General features: G+C 37.1%; 2 protein-coding genes across 2 annotated transcripts; both read left to right on the top strand.

Moving 5' to 3' along the window:
- The first annotated feature begins 11179 nt into the window (after window positions 1-11179).
- LOC117991908 (glycine N-acyltransferase-like protein 3) lies at window positions 11180-14385 on the top strand. The gene is given in 4 exon segments (XM_034979546.2): window positions 11180-11375; window positions 12553-12835; window positions 13587-13637; window positions 13997-14385. Coding segments are annotated over 4 exon segments (882 nt in total). The 3' UTR covers window positions 14349-14385.
- Window positions 14386-14608: 223 nt separating this feature from the next.
- Window positions 14609-18203, top strand: LOC117991902 (uncharacterized). Its single transcript, XM_034979540.2, has 3 exons — window positions 14609-14996; window positions 16433-16668; window positions 17466-18203. Exons 1-3 carry the CDS (start codon window positions 14790-14792, stop codon window positions 17851-17853), a joined length of 831 nt encoding a protein of 276 aa, XP_034835431.1. The 5' UTR covers window positions 14609-14789; the 3' UTR covers window positions 17854-18203.
- Window positions 18204-18596: the final 393 nt, after the last annotated feature.

Below are 18596 nucleotides of genomic sequence, written 5' to 3'. Positions count from 1 at the left end.
AGGAAGCGAATTAAAAAAAAAAAAAAATGGTGTTTAATATTGTTATGATATAACGTGTCATTGTTATGAATGTGATTATTATTTTTAGACTCTAAACAAACTGACAACTAGTGAATGAGAGAAAAGGATACCGACTTATGTATGGACTGAGTCCTGGTGTGATAAGCGGTGATCCCTGAGAATATTAGAAACGAATACCGACTTATGTATGGACTTACTCCTGTTGCGATAAGCGGTGATTCCTGAGAATATCTGAAAAGAATACCGACTTATGTATGGACTTATTCCTAGTGTGATAAGCGGTGACTCTTGAGAGTATTTTATGATAACCTAAGGAGCAAATAAGAGAGAAGAATACCGACTTATGTATGGACTTATTCCTGGTGTGATAAGCGGTGATTCTTGAGAGTATTTTATGATAACCTAACAAGCAAATAAGTGAAACGAATACCGACTTATGTATGGACTTATTCCTGGTGCGATAAGCGGTGATTCCTGAGTATAGTTGAAAAGAATACCGACTTATGTATGGATTTATTCCTGGTGTGATAAGCGGTGATTCTTGAGAGTATTTTATGATAACCTAACAAGCAAATAAGTGAAACGAATACCGACTTATGTATGGACTTATTCCTGGTGCGATAAGTGGTGATTCCTGAGTATAGTTGAAAAGAATACCGACTTATGTATGGATTTATTCCTGGTGTGATAAGCGGTGATTCTTGAGAGTATTTTATGATAACCTAACAAGCAAATCAGGGAAACGAATACCGACTTATGTATGGACTTATTCCTGGTGCGATAAGCGGTGATTCCTGAGAATAGTTGAAAAGAATACCGACTTATGTATGGATTTATTCCTGGTGTGATGAGCGGTGATTCCTGAGAATATTTTATGATGAACCAACCGGCAAATGAGAGAAAAGAATACCGATTTATGTATGGACTTATTCCTGGTGAGATAAGCGGTGATTCTTGAGAATATTTTATGATAACCCAACAAGCAAATAAGGGAAACGAATACCGACTTATGTATGGACTTATTCCTGGTGTGATAAGCGGTAATTGCTGAGAATAGTTTATGTAATATACCTTGTCCCAATTGTGTCAAAGGTTGTCTATTTTATATGTTCCAAATGAGACATATTGTTATTGGAAAATTTAATTCATGTCCCAATTGTGACATACAGCAAGTGGAAATTTTTGATTTTGTAGCAATCGTGCCAAAGGAGGGCAGCATTGACTATAATATAAACCTAAGAATAAGGAATCAAGAATGACAAATGGAAGGTGGCAATACTGACGTAAACAATGGCTCGTATTCCGGTGACAAAAGCTGGTCCTAGTAAGAACCAACAAACGAATTGGAAAACGGCTGACGAAGCGTCTGAAAAATGACGACAACAACAATAATAGTCTGGTAAAACCTGATTCGATAATCCCGATGCGAGTGGACGGTGATCTTCAGTATGAACTTCAGCAACTGATCGGGTCGCGATGGTGACAAGAGGGAGTCCAGTTAATTTGATGGAAAACAAGCAGACTAAATCGGGGTCGGCAAGTGGAAAGGGTGTATCCTTTTTATTAATAATAATAGATTTATCTACAGAATAGGGGTACAGAAGTAGATATCATGGTTGGAAATCACTTTACCTGTTCTAGCAGATACTTACTAATGTTCAAGGGTTACTTAAATTCAAATTAAAGTTCTTATAATGGACGTATTCAGTAATAATATATTAATTATGTCTTGCTGAATTCGGTACGTAGTAGAAGTTGTATAGACCCTTTAAAGTAGATCTAAAATGACATGCTGATTGTAAATGCTAAATATCGGTTCATGTTAATGCACATCTTCGCAGTCACTCATTGTATTACGTTGATGTTTGGTGGGAACAGCACAGTAAAGAGCAAATTCTTAAATACTATTTCAAGTAACATCTATTCCAATAGACTATATAAGCAGTTCGCGCACGAAGGCTTGCTTACTTCACTCGCTAGGTATTAATGTATGGATCACTGATATGTTATCAAAGCGTATAAGTACACCAATGTATCACGAAATAATTTCCTACATCTTTGTCATTCATTTGTCACACACTGACACGAGACAAGCAACGGTGACCGATGCAGCAATTCACGGCTCAGCATGACGCTGGGTTGGTGCAGCGTTGGGTGCTGTCTGTCCTCAATCACCGTGTTAAAGTTAACCATATTATCATAAGAGGACGAGGGTCTCTGGCATCGTTCGTCCTTACGCGCTCAAGAATGTACAAGAATGGAAGTGTCCAGAAATCAGATTTTATTGTATGTTACATCAATTAAGTCTATAGTGCCATCAAGGACTCGTTGCTTGCGAGACAATAAAATGGGGCAACAAAACGCCGTCTGTTGCGCTCTCTATCGCACTTACGGGGCTTATGGTAGACACAGTTATGCATGCATCTACCCCTAGTGCAAGGATGATATGGGGCACCACGGGTAACGAGTTTATAATAATACAATAATACCTTGGCTAACATCATTGTGACTTATTTTGTTATATTAATAATAGTATTTGTTGTACTACAATCGAGATACAGTCAGAGGCAGTCGTCTCAGTTATTTGAAAATATAGGATTACATTGTGCACATTGTAGATCTCATAGTGATCTGTACTGTGTATCATTATCAATTAGTGGATTCATGTTTCTTTAAATTTCTGAAATAATATGATTATTGGGTTCTCCTTAGAATACATTGTGGTTTGTTTCGATCTTAGTACTTATTAATAATAACAACTACATTTAACCATATTATTTATCTTGATTTCGTAGACATCAAGAATATTGGTTCAATATTCAATAATTCAATTTGATAGGTAATTATCTTTTATTGTTATTCAAGTAGAGTACAAAATATGGTCACATAATATCTGTGCCGACATTTCTGCCTTTCTGGTCGGCAAAAATATTTTACAATCATTATTCATATACTTACCGACATTGCTTAGTATAATACTACATATATGCAATTAAAGATTGGCATATTGTTTTCTTATTATTTGTTTTACGTTACATACTTATATTGTAATATTATTATTTTTTTCAACGGTGTCAATCAGTAGGTACCACTTGAGAATAATTAAATGTCAATTCACGATAGTCAAATTGATAATTCATGAAACACTACAAAGACATTATAATCAAGGTCAACTCATATCAAATATTCATCAATTGTATGAGAACATTGGATTATAAGATATTCTTTTAATTTATTTTTAAGTTTAAAGAAATTATGAAGTCTACAGAAGTAGTTAGGTTCATTGGTATATTGTAGAACTTTGTGATTAATTTTGTATAGTGTTAGTAATGGTCAATGGGATCCAACCACTCTTACCATATCTCTTAAAATGGTTATACTAGTGAAAATATTGTATTTGTGTTGCATTAGAACATTATGTAGGATTAGAATTCATGTCATTACAGTGGTAAGAAGGAAAGGGCAAACAAACTTACTTTAATTGAAAACTGATAGTGACATGGTTTAAAATCATAGAGTACTTAGCACTCAGAATTCAAGTTGGAGATAATTCACTATCCTTCTTTTCTTTCCTCGTTGTTGTTTTGTTTAAGTTTGATTATATTTTATTCGCTTTAAATGCAATTTACCAAAGATGTTTTATAATTCTCATAATTAGTATTGCCACATTTGCCATGCAAATATTATTCACGTATTACTAAATACAAATACAAACTTGAAGAATATGTAGTTCATAATAATATTTAAAAATTAAATTATTGATTTCACTATAATTTCCTTGTATTAAGTATTAACATAAATTGTGTTGATTTCAATATTTGATTATACTATTGTGAATGGGTTGTATACGTATATCACTAACAATAACTAGATTATAGAATTTTCTTAATATCAAGCTTAAATCAGAATGACTTATAGTATTTACTATTTACTTATCTCAGTGTGATTTGTTGTGTATTTATAAGAATTAGACTTACAGATGTTGATTGCAATGTACATAATGATTATTGATACCAGTATTTTGTAGGTCTCATTGGCACTTGTTTTGTGCACTTGTTAAATCTAACAATGTTAGCTTTGATCTGTTAGAGGAATTATTATACTAATCATATTAATTATAATATAGGACTGTTAAGGTATTCTATGTTGCTCCTATTGAGTTATGGGTATGAGGGCATTACCCTCAGTTGGAAGGCCGAGTGGTCAGATATGGGGACATATCTGGAGCAGGATGGACGACTGTGGGCAACACAGAAAAACCTGCCATCTGTCACCCGTGAGTGGAGGTGTGACAGCGCGCGGGAGTAAAAGAGGAACGAGATAAAAGTAATTAAGCGAGATATAAGTACTAGGTGATTAATTAAGCTAGTTATAAACTAAGTGGATGTGACAAGTGTACCTGAATATAAGACTGTGGACATTGGAACTGCGTTTGATTCATACTAGGGTCATCCCAAGACTAATAAACCCGGATTGGAGGTTAAGTTGTTTATAATAGGGCTTCGGAAACTTTAAGGTTGCCTGTAGAAATTAATATTGAAACACAAAAAGTGTGACATGGCATTTCACTCCAATTTCGCCATTAGAGATTAAGGAAAAGATTTTATTGTCTTTGGTTCATTTGAAACCATTCCACCCATAGAGCAGAAACAAAGAGGAGTTGGCCTAAGCAACTGTGCACTGTGATTTTCAACTAGGTCCTGACGTCATCACTGTGGGCGGGGCCTTAGTTAGTATGCTGTCTGCGTTCGTCAGGTTCACATATATTGAGACTCGTATTATCGGTGTGTTTTCGCGTTTTTAAGAACAAAAGGATGAAGTGTTGTGTTTTATCGTGTCAAAGTTATTCAGACAGACGTTCTGATGCTATGAATGGTATCACATTTCATTTGTAAGTAATTTTATACGTAATTATTAAAATAGTTCTAGATTATTGACATCTAGTGTGAGATAGCTGAACTATGTAGTGACATCAATATATCGATGTTAGGTCGCTAAGCGAGTAGTTTTGCTACTAACCCGCAGATGGAAAATTGAGAAGTGGGCGGCGTTCCACAACCCCTCACCCCGCAAAATGTCACTCGATATTTCATAGGGAAATCTTAATACAACATCTCCTCTTTGTTTCTGCTCTATGATTCCACCGCAGTTCGGAGTGATGTCGGAAAATTCCTTTCGCTAAAAGGTTCAATCGTAAAATTGACTCGTAATAACATCTGTATTTTCTTTATTAGGGTTCCGTACGTCCGAATAAAAAAAATGGAACCGGATTTATGGGATCACTCGTGTCTGTCAGTCTGTCCGTCTGTCACAGCCAATTGGCTCCGATTCTACTGGACCGATTAAGTTGAAAGGTAGGTTGACTTAAAACATATGAATTTCTATAACACAAACACGGACGTGTAGCGTAAAGAAATGAGCTTTAAATGTGGGGTTGTCACTTTTGGATGCCAAATTAAAAAGTGTACAGTATAAGAAAACATAAAAATTGAACATTTCCCCCTACTTCTTTTGTGAAACTACTGAACCTAAAATAAATAAAAGATGACTACAAATAGTTAGTAGTAGTAAATATTTTTTTTACTTGAAGATGAAGCAAACCTACAAGAAGTTTATGGTCTTAAAATTACATTAATTCTCTCAATATTACCGACTTATAGGTATTTTCATTGTACGGAACCATGCGAGTTCAACTCGCACTTGCCCGATTTTTTATGTTTAATAATATCTAACATCTGAGTTTATGGCTTCTCCACAACTATATCTATGTACTAGGCCTTCTCTTCACAGAGTAAACAACGCAATATTAACGGTGCAAGAGTCCCGGAAAAATTGATGGATGGAAAATAGAGAATCGTAGAGACTGAAGAAGACCTAAAGGCCTAAAGACACAATGGGGAGACATAATATGAAGGTTTTAGGAATTCGGAGCAGGAAAGAAGCTGATTTATTTATATGTTGTAATTCCGTCGAAATGAGTAACAGATTCATTCTCCAGGATAACAAAAAAGCTTATATCCGTCCCCAAGATGCAAGCTATCTCTGTACCCTCAAAATCTGTTCAACGGATGAGCTGTGCAAAGGTTCTTGCATTTCACGAAGGCGAGTGACTCATGCTTGTGTTTAAGTCGTATCGGTATTAAGTAAGGTACAGTAAATGTGTGCAGTTGCGAGCGCTTGCTCGCAACTGATTGGTCCGACATGCACGCACACGCAGTGTCCACCTATATGACGTAACCAGAAGTAAAGTTCAATCGTCTTCGTGAATTGCAAAAACTGTCGCAGAACGACAAACACACTTCTGCATATAATATTAAGTAGTAGGTATGGAATAATATAAGAAATTCTCTGTTTCTTTGTAGTCATATTTATTTTCTATTGCCGAGATTTAGCGCAAACATAACAATTTTGCGTCACATGTTTCGTCACGACGACGCGACGTGTGACGTATGGACAACAATTGCCAACCACTTGCTGAAGTATTTTTAACGGACAAATTGCCACTTGTTCACGCCGTAGCATTATTTATCTGCTGGACCATTAAAACTTTTTAGAGGACGAAAAGAGTGGTGATGAATCTTTGTGATAAAGTTTTCCTTTTTTGTGTCAAATATAAAAGCGAGTGCCTTTTTTAGGGCAGAATTCCTTTTCTTCACTCTGGGCTGATTTCCGCACTTAAACGTTTCCGTCTGTTGTGCGTCAGAATTCCTATTCTTCTACCAATTATTTTCAGGCAAACGTAGTTGGCAGACCATCCACTAGGTGGACAGATGACATCAAACGAATCGTGTCGTCGACCGTGGTGTGTGGACGTCCCTACAAGAGACGTCCGTCCCGACGAGACGAGACGACGACGTCCTTACGAGAAAGATGTCCAGCAGTGGACGTCTATCAGTTTGATAATGATGATACATAATAAATGTAACAAAATGCTATCTAAAATGAAAATGCGTTTTTCATTCTTCGTATGTGTCAGGAAGACGGACGGGCGGCAAAGCGTTCTATGCTGTAGAAATGTAGCTAGTAGAGCTACGTGTTACAAGCGACCCTGCAAAGCTCTTCATCCAGATTGATGGAATACTGTTTGCGAGGGTATGAGAAGATTCCAATTATAGTTCGAGCTCAGTCCAATCGCAATCCTGCAAAATACTCGACTAGAAATTGTGTTTCAAAATAAGGATAGAATATAAGTGCCACGGTGCTCTTAGCATTAATCATCCTCAGCTAACATTATATCCACTATTGGATTTATGCCTCCTTTAAGTAGTTCGAATTTTAATCCCACAGTAACATTATATCCTAAAATATTACGTAAATCCGTTGCTCTATTGCGACGCGATTGAAGGACTAAGCAACAAACCAACAAACAAACACACATTCGCATTTATTGCGTTGCGATGCGTTACGTTGCGATACGATGCGTTGCGTTACGTTGCGCTGCGATGCGATGCGTTACATTGCGATGCGATGCGATGCTTTGCGTTGCGACGCGTTGGTGCTAGAATGGCGACCTCGCGCCGAAAGCGCAGTGTTGGAAGATTCTATTGAAAGTGCCGGCAAGAAACACAGCAGTTTTTTTTTTAAAACAAAATGTTACAATATATTAATATACAAAACATAGCAATGTAACTATTAAACTACCTAGTGGGCTGTTGAATGCAAAGTCGATTCAAAGCCGAAAGAAAATAGGTTTCAAACATGGCTCAATCAATTCAGTTAAGCACGACTCTTATCGAAAACAAAACTTGTCAATTGTAATTCAAAACCCCGTAGTATCATCGTAGCTACAAAAGTAACAATGCGGCAACATTTTTAAAAGCAAATTACCCCTTGTCCCTGTTGTTGTTGTTGTTAAGTACCCACTAGCTTCTACCTGGATCATTAAAACTATGTTGAGTGCGAAATTGCAATGCTATGATGCTATCTGGGTTTTTACGACTTTTGTACGTCAACTTCATTTTATTATAGGAAAATGAATAAAAGTTTTTGTTCAGAGCTTTCATAAATCACTCGTGTTTGTTTTTTGTTTTGTTGGTTTGTCCTTCGATCACGCCGCAACAGAGCGATGTATTTTTGCATGGGTATAGTTACAGACCTGGAGAGTAACATGAGCTACGTTTTATCCATGAAAATCACAGAGTTCCTAGAGGATTTTCAAAAACCCGTAGTGTCATTGTACTTGTAGAGGCATCATTTTAAAAAGCAAATTACCCCTTGTCCCTGTTGTTGTTGTTGTTAAGTACCCACTAGCTTCTACCTGGATCATTAAAACTATGCTGAGTGCGAAATGCAAAAAATACTTTAAAATCCTGCAAGTTTAGACACCTAGTTGAATGACCGCATGCACCAGCTGATTCTAGCCGTGCAAGCGGGAGCGCACACGATCGACGCCAGCTGTCTCGTTCGCTCATAGCCGTTCGCTTGGGGTGACCATGTTTTTGTGATGATATCGTTATCATCACAAAAACATAGTCGTCTAAACACAACAAGCTTATAACTTTGTAAATTGCCATTAATTTTTTTTGAAATTTTGCATACATATTCTTTATGTGAAAATAAATATTCGACACGTGTTTGCGTTACTTAAAACTAACGTTGTACTATTGGTTCTAAGTTATCTTCTCTATAATTTTCTTTTCCACACATTGTTCATGTCATAGTTGACATTTATATTCACTCTCGTGAGATCAGCGTCCACATTCCGGCGAGTATTAAAGATTCCATCATGACGCGGTAAGGTCAAGGGTGAACTATAATATTATTATGTATTCTAAGAAATTCATTGGTTTTTTTTAGGTTTCTTACACGAAGGGTGCAAAAGGGACCCACTTACTAAGCCTCCGCAGTCTGTCCGTCCGTCCGTCAGTCAAACAAACTTACAAACTTTACCTCTTTATATTATACTAGATGATGCCCGCGACTTCGTCCGCGTGGATTTCGGTTTTTGAAAACCCCGTGGGAACTCTTTGATTTTCCGGGATAAAGGTTAGCGTATGTCCTTCCCCGGGATGCAAGCTAATTAGCTAGAATTTGGTACAGATATATCTGTACCAAATTTCATCAAAATTGATTGAACGGATGGGCCGTGAAAAGCTAGCAGACAGACAGACACACTTTCGCATTTATAATATTAGTATGGATTAGTATAGAAGTATGGATTAAGTACGAATAATATTACGTACCTATGTATGTTTACAAAGATTTTGGCGGCTATTGAGTGGACATGGATTTTAGGAATCTAAGGTATACCTACCTTGAATAAAAATTCGGGTATTAGGTATTATGTTATATTATAATGACGCATTAAAATGCAAAGAACACTTTAACCTGGGATAGAGTAGGTACAGCTCGTTTGTTGCTAATTGGACCACGTCTCTGAGTAATGTATCAACCCCACAGAGACCTAAAGGCACTGTTACATGCCGCGTTGAACGTAGAATTACCTATGTTCTCCATGAGACTTTTCATATTATATTGGTAACCACTTGAATTTTAAATGCAAAGAATACATTAAGCTGGGCTGGAATACCTCTCTTTTATTGTTAATTTGACCATTATCTCTGAGTACTGTATCCACCCTACAGAACATATTTTAAAGACTTTGTTACGTGATAACGTATATATAATTGGCTTTTCCAAGATTGACCTATCAAGGTTGCAGGACGTATCTTTTAAGGCTTTGTTAATCAATTAGTGTTAGTGACTAGGACTTTTAGTATGCAAATACGCTTTGAAGATTCTTTGCGTTAAACTAAAAAGGCGATTGGCAGTATGCGACGTTCAGCGATATAAATTTCAGCTTGTTTCCCCAAGTTGGTTCTGAAAAAAGAGCCTTAACACACGGACAGGTGGATGGATCAAAAGTGATCCATTTTGTATTTGGATAACGAGATATGGAACACTAACTAACTAACAGAGTAGCTTAATCGTTACTTTAGACATGAATTAGTATGGATAAGGAATGTCTTAAGTAACAATTAAGCGATTCTGCGTGCGGCTGTAAAACACCTAAAAATAGGTAAAATCTGTAAAGACCTGCCAAGAAAGCTCACTAACATAGAAGTACCATAGAAAAGTAAGAATAATAATACAAAAACTCTTACCTATAGCAGTTTGATGATACCTAGGTACAGTCATCAACAAAGCTAGGTATGCATCCGCCAGTACCAATGACTATGGACGGGTGTAAACTTAGCTTTCTTCCTGACTGTACTAATTAATTCAGGTTCAATAGGATAACGGTCAAGCCATGCATTATGTAAACGGTCTATTACATAAGGTCTCATTCAGACGATCCTAATGGCACCGCGATGTTGCAAATGTTTGTTTCATTTTGGGTTGCTGCCCGTCTTTTAAATTAATGTAATCATTTACCTACACTTGTCCCAAGAGAGGGCGATAGAACCAGGCCGGGCTAACTTGATCACGTGACCTGAAAAATGTACCTACAGCGACGTATACTACGCGACAGGTCTAAATGGCAATATGGGAGGGAATGCCCCGCACACCCGCACAGCCCCCGCGCTAACCCGGTGCGGGCGAGCGCGGGTGACGTACATTTGTGCTGGGCACAGATGACGTGTGGCTGTGCGGGTCGTCCCCCCGCGTCATACCCCGATTGCCATCTCGACCTGTCGCGTACTACAGGTATCTCGGCTTACAACTTCCCACACTATTACTCCACAAAGTGGAGTTTGAGAACGCAGTAGACTTTGCTTAACCTGCAGGAAGTTTTACCTAACAGTTTCTCTCCATCTCCGATTAACTCCCTTTGGCTTGACGTAAAGTTTCCTTAGTAGGTACTAAGGTATACACTCGCTAAGTTATGCTAAGTGAAGACAAATTCGTACACTTGTGTGCGTGAGACATACTTAGTATATACTTACGCGTAGCGACTAGTGATGTTCCGGATATCCGTATCCGTATCCGCGGATATCCGCGGGAGAAATAAGATCCGTATCCGTATCCGTATCCGCGGATCTACATTTGTAATCATCCGGCACATCACTAGTAGCGACACAGATATTGGCGCAAGGTTTACGCACCTTTTGACACCTAGAGCGTGTACATAGAATCAAAAGCTTAATTGAAACAGGCAAATTCGTATGATACAACATGTAACATGCGACATGCACCACCTGCCTTTCCACTGCTAAACATGCTGGAAAAGCCAGCCACCAAGCAAGAAATACGCACCAGTCACCACCACCACGCAACACCGCACAAATCCACCAAAACACACTCGAGCGTGCGTCAAAAATGGCGGCCCTTACCAGGGTTGTTACTAGATTGCAAAAGTACAAAATCTATTAAAAGGACCACGGCAGAGGCCGGTGAAAGCGAAATCAAGATGTGTAAAATTCTTCCCCAATCCGAAATTATTTGAAACATTTATGAGATTCAAACATTTTAGGGTTCCATAACTCAAAAGGAAAAAGGCACCCTTATAGCATCACTTCGTTGTCTGCCTGTCTGTCCGTCTGTCTGTCAAGAAACCTACACGGTACTTCCCGTTGACCTAGAATCATGAAATTTGGCAAGTAGGTGGGTCCTTATACCTGGCTTTAGGGAAAAAATCTAAAAACCGTGAATTTGTGGTCACATCACACAAAAAAAATTAAATTGTGGTCATAAACTAATAATTAGTATTTTCAATTATCAAAGTAAGATAACTATATCAAATGGGGTATCATATGAAAGGACTTTACCTCTACATTCCAAAACAGATTTTTATTTCTTTTTATGCTAAACAGTTTTTGATTTATCGTACAAAATGTCGAAAAAATACGACTGTAGTAGGTACAGAACCCTCGGTGCGTGGGTCTGACTCGCACTTGGCCGGTTTTTTTTAATGATTAAGTTACAGTTTTTTTGTGATAGATAGCCTCCTGATCACTTTATGGTATGTGAAGATCATCATCATCATCTTACAGCACTTCAACCCTTTCTAAGTCCTGGCATCTTCCATAGTTTTTTTTTCATTTATTTTGCTATCTTTCATCTGCCTTTTTTAGTTTGTGTACAGTACGCGGCCTAAAGTAATGTACATCGGCCTTCAGAATGACATTTCGGCTTTGTAGAGCGTTGTCTCTGTCACTCATAGGTACCTATTTGACGTTATGTCGGTCTCAACGACAGAGACAGTGCTATACAAATTTGGTATCTCCTTCTAAAGGTCGATGTACATTACTTTCGGCCGCGTATTGTATTTAACTACCCACTTCTATCAGGTTTTTTTTTAAAGATTCCATCCAATGCTTTTTTGATTTACTTTTTGGGCTAAAAATTCAAAAGCTTATTTTACTATGCGTGAAGTCACCCATAGCCACGAAAATAGGATGACCTTATAATAAACTAGCTTATGCTCGCGACTTCGTCCGCGTGGACTACACAAATTTCAAACTCCTATTTCACCCCCTTAGGGGTTGAATTTTCAAAAATCCTTTCTTAGTGGATGCCTACGTCATAATAACTATCTGTATGCCAAATTTCAGCCCGATCCGTCCTGTAGTTTGAGCTGTGTGTTGATAGATCAGTCAGTCAGTCACCTTTTCCTTTTATATATTTAGATTTATTTTAAGGATGTCGCTTTTGAAGTAATGATCTACCCATTAAACATTAATGAAATTGAAAAGGCACTGTCTCATACAAAAATCATCAAATGGAATGAAAGATTTTTTATCTCTTCGGCAAGTCCTGTTGTTGAAGAATGTATGCGAAGATTGGAGAAATCGCTTGGCATAAAACTGAGAACTGGAGAAAATAAAGCCTTAAAACATTTCTTAGACAGAAGTTCGAAACAATTTGAAATAAGGTAAGAGGCATATAACTCGTGGAGACATAACACTAGTAAATGTCTTTCATTATCTTCATCATTATCAACCGATAGACGTCCACTGCTGGAGGTCTCTTATAAGGCCTTCAACACACCACGCGATCCAGCGGATTTTTTTTTTTAACTAGTTGCAATACCTATATATTAAGTAGGTATACTCCCTTTAGATCATAAATTCGCGCTATAAATTAACAATAAATATTGTTAAATAGGTTATCCTTGTGCAACGTATATTATCAAACAAACAGCACAATAAACTTTATCTATACTTACCTAAAACGTTACGTATTATTAGGGTTCTGTACCTCAAAAGGAAATACGGGATCCTTATAGGATCACTTCGTTGTTTGTCTGTCTGTCTGTCAAGAAACCTAGAGGGTACTTCCCGATGACCTAGAACCATGTAATTTGGCAAGTAGGTAGGTCTTATAGCACACGTAAGGCGAAAAATCCGAAAACCGTGAATTTGTGGTTACATCACGAAAAAAATGTGTCCATGAACAAATAATTAGTATTTTCAACTTTCAAAGTAAAAGATTAGTACAAGTGGGGTATCACATGAAAAGACTTTACAACAACATTTATCGTACAAAATGTCGAAAAACTGTAGGAGGTACGGAAACCTCGGTGCGTGGGTCTGACTCGCACTTGGCCGGTTTATTCTTCATAACACCTATATTATGAGCCCATTATTAATAATATCACTATAACAAATTCTATTATCTTTTAGTAATAATCCACCAGATACGTACGTAGCCGAGCTGAAACCCGGGCATCTGCATATTGTTTTTTTTTTTTTTTTTTTTATTTATCACCGACAACTTCCATACATAAAAGACCGCACATTTAAATACATACAATAAACAGTATGGTCGTCAATTACAGGTGAAACTTTGCTTATAAACTAACATGCACTAACTTACAGACTAACAGATTAAAGTATAGATTAACTTAATAACAGACAGACTTAATAACGTACAGAGTAACTTGACAGATTAACAGTAGGTAAAAATAAAATAGTTAAATATGTAAAGGAATTTAAATTTAAAGAAAAATATAGATATACCTACTTAACAAAATATAACTAACAAAATATCCACGATTAATGGTCTCCAATTTGATCACAAATAATTTTTTTTTTATTGTTGATAAAACATGGACATTTCACAGTGAGAAGTCTTACAGATTCTTCCAATCGTTACTTGAAAACCACCTAATATATGCCCTTTACTCTACAAAAGATGACTCTCCAGTAGCCTGGGTAACAATAAGTTGGAAAGGTACTTTGACTCACCTGTACACCATAGAGGAACATAGAAGAAAAGGTTATGCTGAGCATATTCTGAAGGTTGCAGTGAATGATCAACTTAGCAAAGGAAAAGATGTCCTAGGTCATACGCTGGAAAATAACTTAAAGGCACAGAAGTTATTCGATAAATTAAGTTTTGAAAGGACTGGATTTGATATGTGGTTATTTATTGAAAAAGAATAAAACTTTGGTATTAGTGTTTCATTTTGAAGAATTTTATATCATACTCGTAAGTTTTATTAAAGACAAATCATATCTCAACCTATTTATTACTGAGCACAGATCCCCCTCACCCCTCCCCTTTACGCTATAATCCATCACGCTGAATAAGTGCAGATTGGCACACTTCACACGTTTATGAGAACATAGTGAACTCTCAGGCATATAGGTTTCCTTACGATGTTTTCCTTCATCGATATAAAACTAAAACAAATAGTAACGAGAATATGAGATAGTAGATTGACTGTACTAGCCTCAGTAGCCTGTATAATATCTGCCAGTGTAAATGTATACGTCCTAAATACGAGTACAGACTACAGAATAACAGTATGCAAGGTCAGTTCAACGAGTAACGTCGCTTTGATCATACTATAATAAAAAAAACATAATTGAGCTGTTTCAACAATGTCTTGTGACCCATTAGTCTTCATGCCTGTGGATAGATGGAGTGAACTTAAGTTAGCGTACAAATCTGATTGGCCGAGGAGTTTATCTGGTTATCTTGTATTGGACACTCAAGAGTACATTTTGAAATCCGGTATTGATTACGGCTTCAGAGTATATTGCCCTTTCGGGAATGTGAATAACGGAATCGTTGCCCTTAATGTTAAGGTAAGCATGATTATTTATATCTATTGATATTATGTATCTTTCTTTGCATTCCCTCATTGGCATAGGATACCATTCCCTTGTAAAAAGTTAGTTTATTTTTGTTTTATTGATTATGTTTGTTTTGTTCTGCGCAAATATATTATTCACTTAGTAGTTGAGATAAAGCTCAGTTTGCTATGCAACATTTTTCATGAGACTCGTCGCGTGGATTTAACCCTACTACAATCTTGAATTTTAGCTAGATTAAAGAGGGAATACCACGGAATGTATTAACCTTTTGCCGACCCACTACTAAAAGACAAACGTTGGTGCTAGACAACCTATAATTATTTCACAATAGATGATGCCTGCGAATTCGTCCCCTTGGATATAGGCTGCCGAAGGAACTTTGACTTTCCGGGATGATAACAAGTCAATGACCGTCTTCAGGAGCAAGCCATCTCTGTATCACATAGATGATATTATCCGGGACTTTGTCCAAGTGGATTAGATATATTTTAATTCCCACGGGAACTCTTTGATGGACAAAAAGTAGCCTATGTCCAATCCATCCCCATGCAACCTAACTCTGTACCAAATTTCGACAAAATCGGTTAAAACGGATGAGCTGTGAAAACGTAACAGACAGACAGACCTACTATCGCATTCATTACATTAAAATATAAAATATAGATAAGAAGTAAGCTACCAACCAACAATGTTTATTTACCTAAACATTATTATACATTCATCACAGTCATGGCAGATATTAATGCTGCCAATGTCATGCGTATGCTCTGTGTTGAGATGGTTCTGACTAATAAATTAAAAAAATATTCATTTTCCTGTTGCCGCTCTATTACTCATTATCTATCTAAACCATTGATGTTGGAATCCCCCTCTTAAACAACTGGCGGGAATCCCATACGTCAAATAAAGAACAAAAATATAAAATGACCTAAATAGTAAACCTTTCCTAAATTGGTTGATCAGAGTGTGTCCTAAATAGGTAACATATCTACGTATTGTATAAAACGGGTCCATACCACGATTAATTATTAGGTGATATTTTGTACACCACTTATATACCATTCATACCAATACCATAAATATACCATTTATATCAAGAAATAAGCTTTAAATCATAGTTTATATACACGTAACTATTATTGTGAACGGAAGAACCAGCTCAAAAACTTTTTGAGCTGGTTCTTCGCATAATTTTCTACCATCTTAAATTGCACCGAAAAGATCGTCAAAGTCTGCGCCCATACCTGTATCGACGGGCCACGCGGATATTTACGAGTGTGAAGCAATTCGCTTCTTCGTTTTTCAAGGTCTGTACGTCGATGGTCCAAGGACTTTGGCTGCATGATCACATTACTATCAGGTGTGATTGCAGCCAAGGTCAAAAAATTCAGATTGTCTTGCCTAATACCTGTGTGTTGTTTCCCCAGAATAAATTTTACGAAGTTATTATCCAATGTCCTAGCGATGATATACGAAAACTGGAAGAGGCCTTGAGAACCACCAGCATCATTGACTGGGAGAGGTGTAACCAGGTGCCTTATACGCCCGAACATGTAAGGGATTGTGTACAAAGGTTGTTTTTGGAGAAGAATCTTAAATTAACCAACATAAACACTACCGTCACTTATATTTTGGATAGTCAAGCGCCGCCGTACGATGTCAGGTAAAAGGCCTTATCTCTTTTTCTTTTCTAAAGGTTCAGAGAAACCACACCACCAACATAATTCAACGAGTTGCAAAGTAGAAGCAGCAATGGGTAGGGCACATAGTACCTACGTAAAACCAATAGGCGTTGGGGCCCCAAGATGCTAAAAGTGCGACCTCGCACCGGAAAGCGCATTATTCGCAGATGGCAGACCTCCCACTAGGTAGGCAGACGACATCAAACGAGTCACAGGGAGCCGCTGGATCCAGGCGACACAAGACCGTGGCGTGTGGAAGTCGCTGCATGATACCGGTGTTCAGCAGGGGACGTCTATTGATTGCCGATCATGATTATGATGATGATGACACCATATTAATACCGTAAAGGGCAAAAAATTGACAACATAATGGTAAGTGTGATAGGTGTGAAAGTTGACTAAAATTGCACTGTCGTAAGTCGTGACAAATTGAGTACTTTTAAGGCATTTGGATTCCCATAAAATTGTTAAAATATCAGCTATTTTTTAAATAGGGAAGTGGACTCCCAGATCCTTCCCGCTGAGACAACTAGATACAATAACGACTATTCAAGGTTTAATAAATAGACATTATCAGATTTTAGTACGTTCAATCGACGCCAATAGATAGCTTATTAGCGTGTTCTACACATAAATAGGAAAAGTAAAGACCAAATTCGGACCGTCAATCCAGTAGTTACCAACTCGGGTTTTAAACGTGTTTTAACTAGCACAATTATTGTGTACAGTTTTGCCAACTAGGTATTTGTCACCACCACTTCATACTTTAATGTTTCAGGCTACCTCCCGGATTCTCATTCAACCTCCTAACTCCGGATTGCGCACAAATGGTCAATGATAAATGGCCACACAAACACCCAGGTTCAGAGTGGTACTACGACTTACTGACCAAAGCCAAGTTAGGTTATGGACTTTATAATGGAGAAGAACTAATAGCATGGGTGTTTATTAAGGAGATGGGTGCTCTAGGACATTTATTTACACTGGAGAGCCATAGAAGAAAAGGCTACGGCAAATTAGTTCTAAAATTGATATCGAATATGCGTTTGAAAGATAAAAAGTGTACAGTCGCTTTCTGTTCAGTGGGAAACATGAATGCTGCCAATTTGTACAGTAAATTAGGGTTTAAAAGGGTTCACGAATTGCATTGGTGCAATCGAAATTAATTAACAGACTGATTAAAGCTTGTAGGTTGATGTGAAATCAGTGTGCTTAGTATGAGATTTCACATCTTACGGGCACCAACGTTGACGGGATTCGAGCCTTTCATTACAATAATAATGGATCGTTTTTTTTTAATATCTTTATTTTTAAAGGGCTTTTATACACTATGTAAACGACAACCCTATCGTACCTTATAATATAGATTAACTTAATTAACAATTATTACTAAAAGCAAATTTTATATACCTAATATTCTACCTAACTTAAGGAACCACTAAGTAAAAAAATAAATAAAATAAAAAATAAAAAACATGAAAAAAAACTTAAGTAACCTAAAAATTTTATGTACATTCGTCGTAGAGATACACATATACATTCATAGTACATACATAGTATATACATTCGTACTTATTGAATGTCATTCAGCATTTTGAGAACAGAAAAAAAAACTGTGACTGTGTGTAAAGTGAAATGAATCCAAATGTGCGTCGAAAAATCCAGTACCACCGATTTTAATTTCACAAGTTTTTCGCTTGAAGTACCAGCTGTAGATTATGTACGAACTGCTCGTACTGTTGGTAAGATGTAGAATTTCATACTAACAGCCGTATTCACAATCATTACTATGAAATCGCACAGTGTTCTCGAACGCATAGTGTGGGTTCCATCAATCAGATTATCGAAAATTGACGTGACAAAATAATATGATTGGTGGAACCACACACTGTGCGTTCAAGCGCACTGT

This window comes from Maniola hyperantus, chromosome 20, assembly GCF_902806685.2.
Source record: "Maniola hyperantus chromosome 20, iAphHyp1.2, whole genome shotgun sequence".
NCBI classification, from domain to species: Eukaryota; Metazoa; Arthropoda; class Insecta; order Lepidoptera; family Nymphalidae; genus Maniola; species Maniola hyperantus.
This window is presented reverse-complemented; position numbering and strand designations above follow the sequence as displayed.